General features: G+C 39.5%; 1 protein-coding gene across 5 annotated transcripts in view; it reads right to left on the bottom strand.

Annotated features, from left to right (window-relative positions):
- Positions 1 to 20301, bottom strand: part of CCNY (cyclin Y) — a 310156-nt gene that overhangs the window by 74840 nt on the left and 215015 nt on the right. For all 5 annotated transcript variants that reach the window (XM_049627004.1, XM_049627003.1, XM_049627005.1 and 2 more), the window contains one exon: positions 3099 to 3173. In XM_049627004.1, coding sequence (XP_049482961.1) covers positions 3099 to 3165 — 67 coding nt within the window. In that variant the 5' untranslated portion in view covers positions 3166 to 3173. The remainder of the gene's footprint in view (positions 1 to 3098; positions 3174 to 20301) is intronic.

Genomic DNA, 20301 nt, shown 5'->3' with positions numbered 1-20301 from the left:
GGGGAACTCCAGGTAAACGCAAAGGCACATGAGGGCACATGGCACACCAGGGGCAATGCAAGGGATTTCATATGGCTGAAGCACAGAGATTCAAAAGAAGGAAGTGGGCTGAGAAGTCAGGCACTTCATGGATGATGAAGGGTCCTGTCTATTATCATACTAAGGCATCTGAAATTTAATTCTAAGGCAACTGAGGAGCCACTGAAAAAAATTTAAGCCAGCAAGTGGCATAATCGGATCCGATTTACAGAAAATCTTTTCACCTAGCAATAGTAGAGACATAGGGCTGGAAAGAGATAAGGTCAAAGGCCAGTCCAGAGGCTACTGAGTAATCCAAGTGAGAAAATATGAGTCTCGACTGAGGTGGCAGCAATGGGAATGGGTAAAGAGCAGTCAGATCCAAGGGACGTCTAAGAGGTAAAAAATAATACAACCTTGATCACCTGGCTGCAATGGTGTGCTGGTAAAAGTTTAACAGCTGCCTTAAAAAACAAAACAAAACAAAAAAAACTGCCCTGATTTGTAGCATTTGCCAACTTCTATGGTGTAAAAACTCCTATTGTGGCTATTTTCAAACTCCCAAGATGGTGTCAATGAACTTGGAGCTGGGAAGAGATGCGCACAACCGGCTCCTGCAAGTCAGGGTGAGTCCACTCCAGCACTACTGCTAGCAATGTGAGACTTGGGAAGAGGGGGGAGTCTAGGAAAATTCAAGGCCTCCCTGGCCTGGGGGACCTGTAGATTACAAAATGCAGGGCGTCAGGTGTAGTTACTAAGTTCTGATTGGGACATGCTGAATTAGAGACATATAAAGATATCCAGCAGGCAGATGGACACAAGGGATTTGAACACTGCAGAGAAAAATCTGGCTAGACATTATAGTTGAAATGGATACCATAATCATGGAACTGTGCGCAAACCCAGAAGATAAGAGAGTATAATAAAGCACAGAAACCTAGAAATACCAACATTAAAGGGATAAATGGACAAGATGCCTGAGAAAGACCTTAAAGAAAGGGAGGGTTTCTCAGGACCAATTCCCCAAATAACTCCCTGTCTGATAATCAATACACCGAAGAATTAACTTATTAAAGTTACCAAATTTACCTATATTTAAAACCTATTTCTTTCAATTATTTATAAAGCAATTGTTCGTTAGAGAGACTTGTTTTCAACAAATTGGCCTGTTTAAATATAAAAGGCCAAAACAGAGTTTTAAGGAGCAAGGCAGCAAATGCCACATAAGAGGTCAAAAGAGCTAACAGAAGCCAGAATGTCCCCAAGCAACCTTACCATATATGCTCCACAGAACTGCATTGGTGGGAAGATCCCAGTGGAAAAGAGAATGCTAAGATAAGCAGAGATAGAGAGGAAAGCTCAGGGAGAGACTATTGATTATTTTTCCTTTTCTTGTATTTCTTTTTTTTTTTTTTTTATGAAATTTATTGTCAAATTGGTTTCCATACAACACCCAGTGCTCATCCCAACAGGTGCCCTCCTCAATGCCCATCACCCACTTTCCCCTGCTTTCCACACCCCATCAACCCTTTTCTTGTATTTCTTGTGTGACTCAAGTAGGTTTACATGTTGAATGGAAAGATCCAGCTTTTAAGGAGAAACTGAAGGATTAAACAGAAGGGTCTGAGTAACCAATACCCTGATGTTCCAGAAGAGGAAGGGGCAATGAGATCTACAGTAAAGGTGAAGGGGGAAGATACACTTCCTCCCAACTCATTTCTGAGCAATCCTTCTGTTAGGTCAGAAAATCTCATTTCGTTTTACCATGACAATCAAGGTATATGTCATCTATTTAGAGGCTCTTTTGAAATTCTATTTGCATCTAGTTAGAAAATATCTTGAATGATGTTGGTCTATACTTTGAAATCACAGGAAACAGGACCCAAACCTGAAAGTATGCCAACCTTGCATTCATTAAGTACAAAAACTTGTTTTAGATTCTCATTGTTCCAAACCGTCATCCCCACTGTCACTTTTCTTCCCTTGTAATATCCTACCCCCCAGTGGCTTCCCACTTTACTAGGCCAAGAGAAAAATGTTCTGTTTTGCTTTTACCCAATATATTCAAAACTTATTTCACAGGTATTTGACGCCTAGAATCATTATTCTTACACTTGGAAACATTGATTGTTTTGTAAATGTACCAAATTCTTTCAGATCAAGTCAGTGGCCTGCTTAAGTAAAGATCATCAATATTACTTCAGCATTATGCCATGTCAAAATTGTCATCTAAACATTATGGAAAAGTTATCAGTTCTTATAAATGAAGTCTCTGTCTTAACATATGTTTGATTATTTTCTAGTCAATTTCAGATTTTCTCTAAATTAGACCTTAGCTTAGTGATTCACGGATTGAATCACATAGAACTCTAGCATTGTAAAATAATATCCTGGTCACTACATTGTCATTTAACAAATTTCTCCTGCTACTCTTTTACAGGAAACCAACTGAGAAGTTTCATGTTCACTATACTGTATAACTTATATCTGTCCTTTTGTAGCCAAGGGCCAGGGAACAGTGAGATAAGCTAGGGGCTGAAAAAGAGAGAAAACCTCCTAATAGAAATTCCACACATACCTGGGACAAACCACAAAGATTGCAGAATAAGCTGGTTAGTAGATGTTTGGCAAAAAGAACACATCTACCTTAGTATACAGGTTCAATTCAGTTCTCAAATGGCACAACAGAGATATTACTGCTTATATTTAAGGATTATATTTTGCTTTCTTTAACAAACTAAAAAAACAAACACTTCTGATCTTTAGAGTTTTATGTAAATATTAATTCCTAAAGGAAAATGTCTGACTCTAGTGTAAAAACTGCTACTATAGAAGGTACACAGAAATAATTCAGCAAACTGGCAAAATGAGGATAGTTGCTGCAAATAGGAAATTCTAAAAACGTAACTTACTACAAAAGAAAGAAACCCCAGAGAACACCATCAAACAACACACTTTGGGGATTACTAAAGGGGATTCTATTTTTACCTTGAGAATCACATCCAGTAGAAAATCAAGACTTAGGTTACCAACATGAGCCTTTTTTCCCCCTAAGAAACACAAATAAATTAGTAACCTACCGTCTGTCTGAGATTTACTGAGGAATATTGTGCTGGCCCGAGGATGGTCTGAAGGATTGAATTCCATGTTCAAATCTTTAAAGAAAGAAAAAGAAAATACATCAATATTCATTTGATAACTAAGGGAAGTCAAGATTAATTTTCAGTTTTTTTTAACCTTAAATTGCTAATACGTTCAAGGATGTATTTTAAAAAACCTAGTTATTGTGTTGATAGATCCTTCTAGGTCCAATTGAGAACACTACTATTTAGAAATCTGAGAAAGTCACACACAAAAATTAGACACTTGCTGGGAGATCTGTTGGCCTAAAACTCCATTTTCTTTTTAAAAGTCTGCTCTGTGCCCAGGATACTACAGAACAGCAAGAAAGAGTTATACCACTGAAGGAGAATTATGTGCTACAATGGACTCACCTAAAATCTGCAGTTATGTGAGTGGTATTTCCTTATTACAGGTGATTGAAATAGAATGATCTAAGCCAAATCAGCATCCACAAACTCTGCTTAATTAACAGTTCTTTTCTAAAAAGGCGAAACTTATCCTTCAGAGTAGAGGCCTCAGATTAGCCATCTGTGGGCATAATCTGGGGCCATGGATATGTTTCATCTGATTCATCCATTTCTTTTTAATTTGAGCCAACATAAAATGATTTTTATATATCGAGCATACACCACAAAGAAAAAAAATCTGTATTTCCAGCTTCTCTTGAGAAATCAGATCATTTGGCAACACTGGCTCCCCGCCCCAATGGTACAATGGGCTGAGACGCAGCAGCTGCTTAGCCCCTCCAGGTGGGACCTAAGATTCCAGTCTCCAGTAGTCAACCCTCTCTGCAATCAGAATGAAAACTATTTTGAGTTCAATTATTTCAATAAATTTTCAAAGAAAACTAATCAATACCAATAAAAATGGATGGTATCTATCTTTAGTTTTAACAGCTAATCAAGTCAAAAATAAAAGGAAAGGGGAAAAAAAAAGGACGGTCATATACATACCAGAAGCAACACCTACTAATCACTCATCCACAGAGACTCACCTCAGCAAACCTCTGAAGTGAGGCAATCTTCCCACATCAGTCAATCATTTACTGGACTATAGTTCCTGACCTCTCACTGGGTGCTTGATTAAAGAAATGCAAATTGAATCTTAAATGCTATTTCAATTATCTGGTCCTTCTTCTATGACAACTACTAAAATTATATACACAGTGTAGCAGTTTCATAGCTAAAGCCGATGGGAGGAGAAAGGCCAAAAAAGACAATTCTCATACTTGCCTCAGTTTGAACTAGATAGATAAATTTAGGCCAGATATCTCCTGGTGAAAGTGAGTTTTTATGAAGGGGTTTCCTGTTCAAGTAGAATTTTGTTCTAAAAAGGTCAAATAACAAATGTGCTACTCACAATTATTTTTTTGAAGACTTCAGCATATGAAAACTGAGGGCATATATGTAATCCCAGCCATGATGAATGTTGTTAACTTCCAAAACCTTAACTTATAGTCCCCACAGAAAAATATCAACTGAAAACCAATGTGCCTGTGGTGTTCCATGCTGGTGGTGGAGCAAAAGCAAGCACCCAATTCCTCAGCTTTGGACAGTGTGAGCACTGCAACCTCTTGGTTGGTTCCCTTAATACCCATTTTGGACTCATCTACCAAACCAGGTTTGTTTGTTTGTTTTCTGTTTTGTTTTGTTTTGTTTTGTTTGCAGGGGTGTGGTTGTGGGAAGACTGTCTAATGACAGATTTTTAATCTAGATGTTTGAAAAATAGACGGGCCATCCTATGCAGACCAGTTCTCTTTAAGAGTCATTTCACCGCAAGCAAAAATGTAAAGTTTTTCTGTTTCAAGCCAACAGTGGAGCCCACAAGACAGCCATTTCTTAGGGAATTGAGAGCCTGCCACTTCAAAATTCAAGAATGGGGGCACCTGGGTGGCTCAGTCAATTATACATTGTCACAATCTCATGGTTCATGGGTTCAAGCCCCATGTCAGGCTCTGTGCTGACAGAGCAGGGTTCTCTGTCTCCCTCTCTCTCTGCCCCTCCCCTGCTCATGCGCTCTCTCTCTCTCTCTCTCAAAAATAAAAACATTAAAAAAATTTTTTTAATTCAAGAATATCCTGGAAGACAATCCCTAGAGATCAGGATTCTATGCTATAATGGTCACAAAGCCTAGAAATTGCTAAGAATGGAGACATTCACAGATTGTGAGAGAGGGCTGCCAATAACAGGGCATTTGTTCTAGTAAATAATAGTGTGCCTAGATGGTGGAATGCTATGCCACCATAAAAAAATCATGTGAACTACATTCATCATAGGGAGTACAGTATAATGTATAGAATTGTCGAATCACTACGTTGTACACCTGAAACTATATTTTGTATGCCAATATACTTCAACAAAAAGACTATTTCATAATTTAAAAAAAAAACATGAAATATTCAACATGAATATTTTATTAATGTTGAAATAGCAATACCATATGCCATTAGGTAAAGAAAGCAGCATGATATCATCTGGGGGGAGGATATGCATAGGTATAGAATACATTTTAAAAGAATATATACTAACATTTGGTTACCTTTGAATAATGCAACTGAGCCCTTTTTTTCTTTTTTCTTTCTTTCTTCTTTTTTTTTTTTTTTTTTTTTTTTTTTTTTTTTTTTTTTTTTTTTTTTCTTTTGCATTTTTTTTTTTTTTTTTTTTTTTTTTAGTTTTTTAATTTCAAACACTTACATTTTAGGGGCGCCTGGGTGGCTCAGTCGGTTGAGCGTCTGACTTCAGTTCAGGTCATGATCTCACAGTTTGTGGGTTCCAGCCCCATGTCAGGCTCTGTGCTGACAGCTCAGAGCCTGGAGCCTGCTTCGCATTCTGTGTCTCCCTCTCTCTCTGCCCCTCTCCTACTCGCACTGTCTCTCCACAATAAATAAATGTTAAAAAAATTAAAAAAAAAAAACAAAAAAAAAACACTTACATTTTAAAACAACTTGTGAAAAATGATTTCAAGCCTTCATTATCCTCTAGGTGCCTGGCCTATTATTTCTACAGCCCATGCTGGTGTTCCCATGAGATGCCCTGAGGCTCTCTTGGCTGTGGCTGTCACACCCCTTTCCCACAGGTCAGAGAGGACTGGCACACAGACACCAAGATGAGTGTCCCCACCAGCACTGGCCGCGTGCTGTAAGGAACTCATGACGAAAGACTATGGGCTGTGAGAGACCCCTGAGTGGAGGTGCCTTTGTCCTGCCAGCAGCCACCATGTGTGTACACACCTCCTGGTCTAAACAGAACAGGGCCACAGGGGGCAGGGGATGGTAGCAACTGCTTGTTCTTCCTGGCAGAACCCAAACAGCAGGAATCATGTTTTACACTGTCCCTACCAAGTGTGATACAGCAACAGGCTATTGTAGGTTTCTTTCATGGCCAAGTCATAATTGTAGGTCTGAACATAACACTCGCTCATGTCAGAGATGGTTTTCTGTGTGAGTGACAGGCCAGGTATCATCTCTACCCAGTTCAATGACACAGAGCAAGTCATAAAGAGTTCAGAGGAGTCTTCAAGATCAGAGTTTGACATGATACTCACAGATAAGGCAAGTGAGGCTGAGAGGTTAAGTGAACCAAAACTCTGGTCTCCAGCTGAAATGAAGAGTCCAGGGTTTTTCCCACTACCCCTTCTAGGCCTGATCTTGCCTCAGATCCTGACTCCCTAGAAGGACTAGAGTATGAAATAGGAAGCAGGCAAAAGACAACACAGAGGAAAATCCAGAAGCCCTTAAAGCTGGGTTCACATAATCTTTCTCAAGTTCTCCCTGGAATTTAAATTTTAGGATCTAGATCCTGGATGAAATAACCAGGAAGTCTCTACACAAAGAAATATCAAGGAAATCTCTTCTTCTAGATGCAAGAGTACATGGAGCACTGCTGAGGACATCAGAGATCATCAGCTAATTGTCATCTGAAAGCATGCCCAGATGTTGATACATTAGAGCGCAACACTTTCACAAGCTGCCAGGACATTACTCAGAAAAAAGCATTTAACAACATGCTGGTTTGCATTTTCTCCAATCCTAACCCAGATTCATATTTCCTAACCACAGAAAGGAAAGTGCTAAAACTTTTGCCACGTACAGGCCAACAGGCTAACTTTGCACAGGACAAGTCTAAAAGCCAGATCTCTCAGAGCAACTTAATGTGAAGGTGGGCCAACCACAGAACCCAGTTTATCTGTCACTGATTTAAATATGCACAACGGCAGAAGACAAAGGTACAAGGAACTGCAGCCATATCCTACACACAGGTTTAAAAGAGCAACCCCAGATCCTGAAGAGAAATATGGCAATTACAATATGTGCTTTGGCAAGAGAACTCCAACTTTTCAGGGAACAAAAAATGGGAAAAGGCAGCATTCTCACAAGCCAAGCAAAATAAACCGGCCATATCACCCAAACTTATACTCTGAAGTCAAGCATGACAAAACTACTACTTTAGACATAGAGAAAAAAATCCCCATACTGCAGACAATCAGGAAAAGTGATACTCCAAATGTTAACAAGTTGAACACACATGGAAGAGTGTAGTCATCTCAGTTCAGCTCAGTGATGTTTCTGAATGGCAAGAATCAAAAGGAAGAAATTCATGAAATATTAAGCTTAAAATCAGAAATGATAGATGAAATAAACTTCACTGCTAAAGAATGCTAACCATTCTGCTAAAGTCCTAACTGACAGTATATTGCCTATCTTAAAGTCATAGTTTAAACACTAATTGTTCCAATAATCCTCCTTCAATCCACCACCATATTAAGTACTCCTCACCCTCTGCAAATACTCTCCTGGAAACTCACACAGCCCTAGCCTTGCCCTCAAACTCACCTTACCAGAGCACTCAAGGCTTTGATTTTTCCCTCCTGGCCCATCAAACTCCTGAAGTACCTAATGTGCTAACTTATCCAGAAGAAGTAATAACTTACAGAATTAAATATCTGCTTGGCAGGGTGCCATTTAAATATAATTTTAGTGGAGACCACACTATTCTGACTAAAAAGGGCAAATCCCCACTGCAGTACTTCCATCCCCAAGAAAAGACCCACAGAGATAAGCTGGCTAGTGACACCACATAGGAGCCAACAGCTCTGCGATGTCAGCAGTTGGGCAATCTCTGGAAGGGGCACAGAGAAGGCTGAGATGCAGTTTATCCGACAAGAATTTACAATTTAGTCAGTGAGACAAGATGAAGTACATGACCCCATCAAAGTACAGGACCAGCAATAAATAATGAAGAATGAAATATCTAACCAAATCCTATGAGACAAAGAATAGTGTGCTTAAAAATGCTTAAGGAAAGCACTGCATTTGTTATACTGCGTTTTTCCCCTCCTGGCAAGTCCATTCAATTCAATTAAGTTAAACTGAACAAATACTCATTGAGTCTATACTATATGCCAGGTACTGTGCTCAGTCCTGTGATAACAAAAGATGACTTTGGGTTGGTAAACATGTCTGTGTCTTTAGCTTTCCTATTATCTACATGAACTATTTCCTAGACATGAGAATGCATTCTTGATTTTCAAAGTAATGGTGGTGAGACAAAATATGTATTTAGATGATTTTAAAATGTTATTTCTATCACATATTTGCCTTAATAATTACATTATGATGGGTCAAATTAGCATTTTATTAGATACCATGAGTATGAATACTGTGGATGTTTGTCAAGGCAAGTCCAACCTGCCAAGTTTTTCATTCATTCATTCAACAATCAACAAGCATCTTCTAAGTGCCAGGTACTGTTGAGTTCCACACACCGAGGATACAGAAGTGAACAAAACAGATCAAGTTCCTGCTCTAACAGAGCATCCTTCTAATTCTAAGGTGTGAAATTCTAGCAGAGAAAACAAAAGAATAAAAAACCAATCAAGAACACTCTATGAATTCTACAACCCATATTAAGAATGCTGAAAATCAACTGTACTAGAGTTTTCAGAATCATTCACTCCCCAAAGAGAAGCTCAAATGGTGGAGTAGAAATAGCACCCTACATAATGTAAAAGATCTAGATTTGAATACATCTCTGCTAACTCCATGCCCTTAGGCAAATTGCCATACTATTCTGGGTGTCATTTTCCCCATCTATAAGATGGACAAATAACCTAAATTAGAGGACTCCTGTGAAGATTAGAATTTTTTCATATAAAGCAAAAAACAGGATATCTGACACACAATAGGTGCCCCATAAAGAACGGCTATTAAAATTTTAAGGTATTAAAAAAACATTACTCCACAGCATCTAGTTCAGTGCTAAAGACAAAAAACGCTCAAAATATGCATGCTAAAAAAGACAATAAAGATAATGCTAAACCATCATTATACAATATCTGTTTTCTAAGGACTCCCGGTTGGAAACTGATGTTTAAAACTTCAGTGTTTCACACTCCTGATACAGGTTCTCCTACCTCTTATTAAAAAAAAAGGACAAGGTGATCCATAATGACAAGATGAACTAGCCTCTGAGGCAGTGATACTTCAGAGAGAAAAGGCAGTTTTAAGAAATGTTATGGGATTCCTAGCACTGACTTCAACCTAAATCTTGGGAAGCAGAATTTTAAACTACTGACTGCTTCTTTATCATGATGATATTTATTAATACACAGTCAAATTAAAATATTAATGGAACAGACATTCTAATACTCTACTGCCTGACTTTCAGGTGATAACAGAGATGTTTGGTCACACCGCTCTCAGCCCATTTCAGCTGAGGACAGGTGATGATGGAATCCCTTTATTCAAAACTGAAAAAGATCAAAGGGTGTACCTGCCAACCAGTTTAATTCAGCAGTATTTTCCTATGCCAGGTAACCTAATTTTCTTGTTCTTTCCACAGATGTCGCAATATCAAAGGTCCACAATTACTCATCTTGGCTTTTAAACCAGCACCAGCATTATAAAAGACTCATGTAATAAAATAATTCCCAGGATAAGCAGGAGTCATCATCTATCATTCCTGGCCTAGAATGCTAGGAAAACCAAAAAAGGAAAACAAGAAAGTGCAGCAAGGCCTAAAATGTACTGGGTCTAATATGGATGGAAGAGGAGACACCAAAGACAACCTGCACAAAACAGAAACTTTCCACCTTTTACCTCTTTTTTCTGCACTGCCAGCCTCAGGTGATCATCATTTCCTGTCTTTAGACAAATATTTGACATGATCAAAATCTCAAACTTTTAATTTCAGTTTTAGGTAGATATATTTCTAAATCTGGCTATGATCTTCAAGGCAATGATGAAATCAACAAATAGACTGTTAATTTTAAATCAGGTTCATTTACTTTTTAAAAAATTACTATTGTCCCACTGCTTAAAAATCAGTGATTATTTCCATTTATTAGTGCAATGAGCTCAAAATCAAATGGTTGACCCCCATGCCCCGACTGGTTTGCTCCATCGGTTGCTACCAGACAAGCCCAATGCCAACAGCCCACATCACATTCCCATTTATAATAACCACTGTTGCTGTGGCAGCAAACTGCTGGTTCCAAAATTCCAGTTAATTCTAAAGCCATCTTTTCTACTCCTGCTGATTTTGAGTTTATTCCTACAACTATTCTAACACTCTTAGATTTGGTTATTTTCTGTTTTTACTCTCTACTTTTAGCTGCCTGCACCCCTGAGGGTGGACCATGTATGTGAGCACATATCTCTGGGTCCACACACCTATGTGGTGAATTTCCAGGTCTGAGTCTGTGCCTGCATGTTTGTGTCTCTGTGTGCATCTCTCTGCACACACGTCTGACTCTCATTCGTGTGCTCTTTTTCTCTCCATCAACCTACCTATCCGCGTCTCTACCTCTTTCCAACCTGTCTCTCAGTCTCTCCTCCACTCACTCTTTTCCTCCTCTTACTCTCCCTCCCTATTCCCATCCCCCCCAAGTCTCTCCACTGTCTCTAATACTCTATCTTAAGATGAACCAAAGGAGATAAAGATCTTTTTTTTTAATGTTTGTTTATTTTTGAGAGATAGAGAGGCACAGAGCGTGAGCCAGGGAGGGGCAGACAGAGATGGAGACACAGAATCTGAAGCAGGCTCCAGGCTCTGAGCTGTCAGCACAGAGCCCGACGCGGGGCCCAAACCCACGAACCATGAGATTGTGACCTGAGCTAAAGTCAGACACTTAACCCACTGAGCCACCGAAGTGCCCCTTAAAGATCTTAACATTGAGACTAAAGACAGATTATTCTGCCAATACAGCAGAAAAACTAAAAGCTCTCACACTACAAGCACTTAAGAATGTGAAATAAAATATAAGACATCCTTTGAAAGGCCTACAAGAGAGTATGCCAAGAAAATGAGGGACATGACCTGAGGCCCTAACGAGAAACAGAACTGAGGTCTTCCAGCATGGATGGGCCATCCAGCAATGTGAGCTGGGTCTTAGGTCTCACCTATTATCCTGGCATAATTACTAATCTAACATCATTTATTTAAAAGTGCTTTGGGGGGCGCCTGGGTGGCGCAGTAAGTTGAAGGTCCGGCTTCGGCTCAGGTCATCATCTTGCGGCTTGTGAGTTCGACCACTGCATTGGGCTCTGTGCTGACAACTCGGAGCCTGAAGCCTGCTTTGGATTCTGCGCCTCCCTCTCTCTCTGCCCCAACCCACTCGCATTCTGTCTCTGTCTCTCTCAAAAATAAATAAACATTAAAAAAAAATTTTTTTAATAAATAAAAAAATAAAAGTGCATTGGTTTAGGGGCACCTGGTGGCTCAGTCGGTTAAGTGTTTCACTCTTGATTTTGGCTTCAGATCATGATCTCACGATTTGTGAAATCGAGCACCGCATGGGGCTCTGCACTGTCAGTGCAGAGCCTGCCTGGGATTCTCTCTCTCCCTCTCTCCCTGCCCCTGCCCTGCTCATGCACTCTCTCTCTCAAAATAAATTAAAAAAACTAAAAAAGAAAGTGCTTTGGTTTAGAAACTTTATTTTAATGTCCTACAGGATAGGATATAAGCCCTTAGAGTGAACAGAAGTTAGAAGTGATGGTTTTACATATATGGGCTACAATCTCAACAAAACTAAATTGGAAAAAAACAATGTCATGAACCCAGAGGTAAAAAGAAGCTGGACTGAGACAGGGAGAGAGGAAAAGGCTCCTAATCACCTAGTAACTGGTAAACATTGGTGTGTTCGTATCTCTCATGTGGTTTTGGAATTCTGCTCTATTCTACACACATAGTTCAGGAATCCCTAGATACATTTATACAAAATTGGTCGCATGTCAGATATCCCCGGCTACCTGACAAAATTAATTGTAAACCACTTGAAAAATCCTGCTTCCCAGAGCTCCACCAGCTTATGCTCTCTAAAGACAGTCTCACCATTCCAAATGGCAAGACACAGGAGGAAATAATCCATTACAAGCAAGAGTCAGAGGACACAACACATAGCAAGATTAGGCTTCCAAGAACTTGGGATAATAAAACAACTGTATAGAGACCATTAAATAAATACGTGCTACCTAAACACATAAAGAAAAACATAAGGCAAAGAGAGCATTTTGGAAAAAACCCATGTCCATATATATATTCATATACACATACACATGTATGTATACATGTACATGTAAACACATATATATTCCAGAAATTAAAAACACAGTCATTAAAATCTAAAACTGAATAGATGGGTTAAATTACAGATTAGACACACCTGAACACAGAACTGGTGGCCTGAAAAACATATCTAAGAAAATCACTTAGAACAAAGCACAGAGAGATAAAGAGTTAATAATGTATAAAATGAAAAAGTCCAACTAATAGTGATTCTGTACTCCATAACCATTCAGGATAAAAAAGACTCTTAGCAAATCTCTTTAACCTGATAAAAGACTCTTAGCAAATCTCTTTAACCTAAACCTTAATAAAGGCTGTTAGCCCAAAACCTAAAGCAATCCTCATACTTAATGGTGAAACATTAGGTGCATTCTCCTGAGGTCAGGAATGAGGCTGGGATCCAGTTACCTTCGGTGCAACATTGTTAAGAGATGGGACAAGAAAAAAAATAATAAAAGGAGAATTTATTGGATTGGAATGAAACGTAACTGTTGGTATTTGTATATAATCCTATACTTAGAAAATACAAGGGGCTTTACAAATCTATTGGCATTATATACAAATTAAGATATAGAAATTACTATCATTCATTTACCTTAGCAATAGTGCTCAGCTAAAGGAGCAGCACTATCTCCCTTACCCCAGGGGTGTTTAGAAGTGTATGGGGACAGTTTTGGCTGTTATGATACTAAGCAGCTGCTACTTATCTGTTACCATAGTCCCACACAATGAGTAACTGTGCCTCACAATGCCAATGGGGCATTCACGGAGAAACACTGTGGCCTAGAGCAATAAACAACTAACAAATGTAATAATGATAATATTAAAAAGGCTCAATTTACTAAGCTACAAAAAACTATCCTTAAATTTAACAAGACTGTAAGATCTTATACAGAAAATTACAGTATTTTATAAAAAGAGCTAAAATAAATGTCTATGTATAGATATTCTGCACGCACACACACACACACACACACACAACTCATACACACATACAATTATTCACATACACACACATCCTTATTCAGCATCATACCTACCCCATGTCAGACCCCTTGCTACATGGTGAGCTGGGGATATAGCACTGAACATCAGACAAGGTCCCTGCACACAGAATTACCAATCCAAGTGTTTGAAAGTTTAAAGATTATCACCCTGTCTACTCACAGTTCATATTACAAACTATCTCTTCTACTTTAAAACTGAAAATTCAGGCAGTGGCTTTTCCATTGTTTCACATTGCTTCACATTGCTCTCCTTTGAGCATTTTGCTGATTACTATTACATCCACTAGAGGTCAGGCAAGGAAGAACATAAAAAAGGTTATGAAAGTCATTTGGGTGGGGGGGAACAACAAGAACAGTGCTGCTGCCTACTCCCATATTAGATTTAGTGGAAGCACAGATACAAGCTGACACATTCAAAAATATTTTGTTATACCCACAGTCCTGGGACACACAACAAAACTGTTATTTGCATATAATCATCCACTTAGAAAACAGGACTAGCTCTCACTGGCTTACATGCTCAGTCATCATTCCTCTGTATAACTGGTCAGCCCTATACAACTGGCTGACCTGATTTCCCACTTATCTTTGACTTATACCCTTATACTTTGCCACCCCCCCCCTCACTCCCTCAGCTAATATCCTTGGTTTTTCATGGGCTTGACCAGACCATCCCCTCTGCCAAGAACAACCCTCTCTAGGTCAGCGCATTGCTGCTCCCACCTCAAGTCAAAGGCTTGTAGTCCCTGGAAGATTTCCTGACTCATCTAGGTTCACTCACTTGTCCTTCTCCACTCCAACCAAGCTTGGTGCATGTTGTGTTCTAGCAATTTTCTTCTACCTCCACAACCATTGGTTTGACTGTCCAATCCCCCAAATGCATACTGACTGCATAAAGGTCAGGGAATGTATTCAGATACCTTCTGATACACCACCACAGTACTGAACCAAACACACATATTAACACAAAGATACTCCAGTACGGTCCACCCTATCAAGGAGCTTCTATCTCCTGACACATATACACACAAATAATCATACACACAAATAATATACACAAATATAAAATATACACACAAATAATATTTCCTCAAATAATCCTTAAGAGATTCAGAATGCAGAAAGGATCACATGAGGGAAGTGCTCCAAGCTTTACTGGTAGAACAGAGATGATTTCCTAGAACAGATGAGATTTCAGTGAACCTGACAGATTTTTATTTGAAGAAAGGTGCTCAGAGTAGGACAGCATTTCAGCCAGAATGAAGAGGATGGGCCAAGGCACATGGTGGACAAAAACTTATTAGGGGATAGCCAGGAGACATACAAGCAAGCCTGGAGAGTTCAGAAAGAAAAGCAAGAAAAGTGGATTCAGGCCAAACTGCAGAACACCATGAATGCCAGAACAAGAAGGTGCATTTTTCCTGTGAACAAAGTGGGACAAGCCACTGATGATGTTCAAAAATACAAATCTGGCTGCTGTTTAGAAAGATATCCACTGGAAAAAAATTTGAAAGTGAAGGGACAAGTTTAAACTTAAAAAAAAAAAAAAAAAAAACAGAAAAATCATGCATCAGATAAATTAATTGAACAATGCTTAATTTGTCCTGGCATCAGATTATTAACCACATATTACAGTGTTTAAAGTACAGCAGAAAACAAGATTTAAAAATGTGCAATGGAAAGCTAAAAGACTGAATTCTGGTTTCTGCTTAGCCAATTAGTCATGTTACTTCTTTGAGTCTCAATAAAATAAGGACAATGGTAACTGAGAGCTTCATTGGGTCCTGTGATGATCAGAGACAGTGCAGGTTAAAGCCTGTGGGATTCATGGGCCCCACATAAGGCCTGAGTGGAATCAGTACCACTTTAGGATAGGGACCATGTGTACAAAGTCCAAATACTCAATAATAATTAACAGAAAATGGAAATGACATAAAAGAATGATCAAATGAAGGGGCTCTTCTCAATAACTAAAGGAAAGAAAAAGAAAAATTGGCAAGGATCAACCATTAACACAAATGTAGATTAATTCAAAGAGAAAGAATCTCCTAGCAACCAGCCTCTCCTGAGAGGCATGAATTAGCACTACCATTGAAATAGGAAAACACCACTTGGATCACTGATATTTTAATACCAGGCAAATAACTAGGTCTTTTATGTATGGGTAATATTGAAGAAATCTGCTACTGTAGACAACTAAAAAGTGTCCAAAAATGACACTCTGAAAGCCAGGAAAAGAGACATTTAACTCCCTTATCATTACTTAATTCAATAATCAACAATTATTTATTGAGAATCAATTTGATGTAGGCATTATGTGCAAGAAATATGTCAGTGAAAGACCCTGTGGCCCTCTAGAGTATAAAGGCTGGAAGAAAGGCTAGCATGAAGCAGACAAATCAGTTGTGTTTTACTAGGGACAAGTGCTATCGGAGAACCAAGGAGAGAGCTGAGGCTTCCAGAAAGAATAGGTGGGTCAGCCACCCTAAAGGGGAGAAGAGTAAGGGTATTTAATGCAGACGAAAATGCAGAATTTAATGCAGTGTATCAAAGACAAAAAGTTTAAAAAAAAAGGGCATACCAGGCCTTTAAGACACACTTAAAATATGTCATAGTATAAGGAGGAAGTGATGAGAAAGAGTTCTTGAGAAGTTAGGATTTTATTGCAAGGACACCAGGGAACTACTGAAGGAGTGATGAGACATGATCAAATACACACTTAAGAAAAATCATCAGGGATGCACAGTAGGAAAAAACAAACGAAAGGAAGACAAGACCGGAAGACAGGATATTGGGAAGGAGGCTGTGGCCATAATCCAGGTGGGAAGGAAGGTGGTTAAGAGAAATGGATGGTCTGAAGATATTATAGAGGGACAATGCACTTGATAATGGGGCCAACCACAGAGGTTAGGCACAGAGGATGGAGGAAGCACGGGAAGACTCACAGGATGGGTGTGCTGCTGGGTTTAACCTACCTGTGGAAATTAATCCAGTTAAACCCCAAACACTTACAGCTGTGCTAAATGCCTTTAATTGCTCATGTTCCCCATTTCCTGGAACCATTTCCTCCACTCTAAACAAGCTAACCTGTTACCATCCAGCATAATGGAGGCAAACCCAGCATGGGCAGCAGTTTCCTGATCCTTCTCTGCCTACGGTTTACTCTGAAAGCTTCAATGATAACTACTGTGTAACTCTTGACCTTCCATGATGTAGTTTCTTTGTCCATGATCAGAGAAGGGGTCAATAGCATGAATTTATTTCCCAAATCAGGCTTACAACTGCATATTTTAAAGCAAATGATGGTAGAAATTTTAAGCTGTGCAAGTGTTTATCATTTGCTTCCATGCATAAATTCCCTTTGAAGTATTATTTTTTCCACCTTTTCTCTCCAAGGATGCACTCCCAAATTTAATCAGTTTTTTAACTATTTTAATAAATCTTTTTAAAAGTTCTGTTTGACATATACTTCCCAAGGTCTTGTAATGATGTCATTTGTTTCAAATTGTAATCAGTATCATTGATTCTGCTTCCTTTCTAAACTTGGTGTTGCTGGGGTTTCATTATTCATTACCCTCCACTAGCTCATGAATCCTATCACCAATCATTGGTTTGGTTCTTCCAAAAATCATTGGTTCTTCCTTCTGCAGGAGTCTGTAATGCAGGGGGTGCCTGGGGGGCTCAGTCAGTTAAGTGTCCAACTCTTGATATCAGCTCATGTTGTGATCTAATAGTTGTGGGGCGGAGCCCTATGTTGGGCTCCCTACTGAGCATGAAGCCTGCTTGGGATTCTCCCTCCCTCCTTCTCTCTCTCTCTCTCTCTCTCTCCCTCTCCCCACCTTCCCACTCACACACATTCTCTCTCTCTCTCAAAAATAAACAAATAAATAGCATGGAAGTTTTTTGTGTGTCTCGCATCCATGAAATAAGCCAGACCAACACTAAACCATAGAAAACTAAACACTAAACCTAGAAAACTGATCTGAGGATTAACACAACAATCTGCACAACCTGAACCACAGAATTCAGCAGGTATGCAGTGTGGAGAGGTGAAATTGGAGAGAGAGAAGCCACAGAAGGCAGGGAGCCACTTTTGTGTGCGGAGAGAGGACAGAGACAGGGCGGGCAGGGGCGGGAGGAGAATACGGGAAAAGCACCCCTCCCCAAAAGAAGCTGGAGACAAAGTGGAAAACTGGAAACAGCCTCAGAGACTGAACTAAAAAGGGAGAAAGGAGAAAGGAGAAAGAAAGGAGAGGGTTTAAATTCCATTAAGACTGTAAACAGGGGGAGCACAGAGTCTGCAACTCTGCAGCTCGATACCTGATGGTGCTCTGGTGGGAAGGGCGAATCCCCAGGAAAAGAGTAGGGTCTGAGAGGTTCTTGGGCCACACGGGGAAAAGCAGTTCCACTGCTGGAAGGACATTTGGTAGAGGTTGTGAGGCTACCTGGGCCCAATAGACCGCAGAGAACGGCCACATTTGCTGGTGCTGGAACAGGGTCGTTGGGGGTGAAGCCTGGTACCAGATGTGTGTTGTGATTTTCCATAATCCCTGAGGCGCTGCTGCTACACTGTCTCACAAACTTTTTCTGGGGCGAGCTGGCACCTGGCTGTAGTCTCTGGGCATCAGCAGGAGCAAGGTCCTGTGGGCGTTCCTGGGTGTGGCTGGCACCCAGCCATTGCTCGGTGAGACCCTCCACAGAGGGGCAGAGTGGGTCAAGGCCGCAGTCCCTCAGAAGTGGGGGACCAGGGAAGGCAGCAGCATCTGAGACAAAACCTGGAAGGGAGGTGCTGCCTGGGGCTTGCTCACAGACAGTGTGGAAGCGGGGAGTAGACAAAAGCCGAAGACGAAGGACAGGTGTACAATTGTTGTGCAATTGCTAATTGGGGAGAACAGAGTTCCAATACTAGAGACTGGGTAGCTGGGCGACACCATTTTCACCACTCCCGTGCATGTGCATAAGCACCTACAATTGCCACAACAATCCACCCCAGTAGGCTACCAGCACCATCTAGTGAGGAACGGAGCCCTTACACTAAGCCCCGCCCAACTGGGCCAACCTCGCTCCTCAAGAACACAAGTCTCACCACCTGATTCGTTTATGGACTATAAAGCACTTCATAGTTTGACTTTTAGGGAAAAACAAAGTAATGTCAGTCGTATTTCAGTTGGTTAGACGATCCATCTATTCAATTTTCTTTCTTTCCTCTTTTTTGTTTCTTTTATTTTTCTTGAATACAGAAAGAAAAAATTTTTATTTTCAATTTTTATTAAAAACATTTTTCTTTAATTTTTTTCTACATTTTTTACTTTTGTGTAAATTTTTTCAAATTCTATTTTACTTCCATCATTTCATTTTAGTATTCACTTCTTCAAATTTCCAAATGATTTCCTTTATTTCCCCCCCTTTTTTCTCTAATCTATCAAGCCACTTTCAACACCCAGACCAAAACACACATAGGATCTATCTAGCATCATTTATTCGATTTGGGGGGGGGGGTGTTTGTTTTTAACTTTTTAATTTTAATATTTTTTAATTTTAATTTTTTAAATTTTTTCTACCTCATTAATTCCTTTTCTCCCTTCAAAAGACAGAATGAAGGAATTCACCCCAAAATAAAGAGCAGGAAGAAATGACAGCCAGGGACTTAACCAACACAAATACAAGCAAGATGCTTGAACCAGAATTTAGAATCACAATTATAAGAATACTAGCTGGGGTTGAAAATAGGTTAGAATCCCTTTCTGCAGAGATAAAAGAGGTAAAAGCTAGTCAGGATGAAATGAAAAATTCTATAACTGAGCTGCAACCTCGAATGGATGCCACAGTGGCAAGGATGGATGTGGCAGAACAGAAAATCAGTGATATAGAGTACAAACTTATGGAGAATAATGAAGCAGCAAAAAAGGGGGAGATTAATGCAAAAGAGCATGATTTAAGAATTAGAGAAATCAGTGACTCATTAAAAAGGAACAACATCAGAATCATAGGGGTTCCAGAAGAGGAAGAGAGAGAGACAGATAGGGGTAGAAGGGTAATGTGAGCAAATCATAGTGGAAAACTTTCCTAACATGGAGAAAGACATCAAAATCCAGGAAGCACAGAGGACCCCCATGAGATTCAACAAAAACCAACCATCAACAAGGCATATCATAGTCAAATTCACAAAATACTCAGGCAAGGAGAGAATCATGAAAGCAGCAAGAGGAAAAAAGTCCTTAACCTACAAGGGAAGACAGATCAGGTTTGCAGCGAACCTATCCACAGAAACTTGGCAGGCCAGAAAGGAGTGGCAGGATATATTCAATGTGCTGAATCAGAAAAATATGCAGCCAAGAATTCTTTATCTAGCAAGGCTGTTAGATAAATAGAAGGAGAGATAAAATGGAGTGATAAAAAGTTTCCCAGACAAACAAAAATTAAAAAGGAGTTTGTGACCATTATACCAGCCCTGCAAGAAATTTTAAGGGGGACTCTCGGAGGGGAAAAAGGATGGGAAAAAATAAATAAATAAATAAAATAAAATAAAATAAAATAAAATAAAATAAAATAAAAATAAATAAATAAATAAATACCAAAAGCAACAAAGA

The sequence above is a fragment of the Panthera uncia genome, chromosome B4, assembly GCF_023721935.1.
Source record: "Panthera uncia isolate 11264 chromosome B4, Puncia_PCG_1.0, whole genome shotgun sequence".
In the NCBI taxonomy this organism is placed as follows: domain Eukaryota; kingdom Metazoa; phylum Chordata; class Mammalia; order Carnivora; family Felidae; genus Panthera; species Panthera uncia.
Note: the sequence above shows the minus strand (reverse complement) of the source record. Positions and strands in the feature narration are given on the sequence as shown.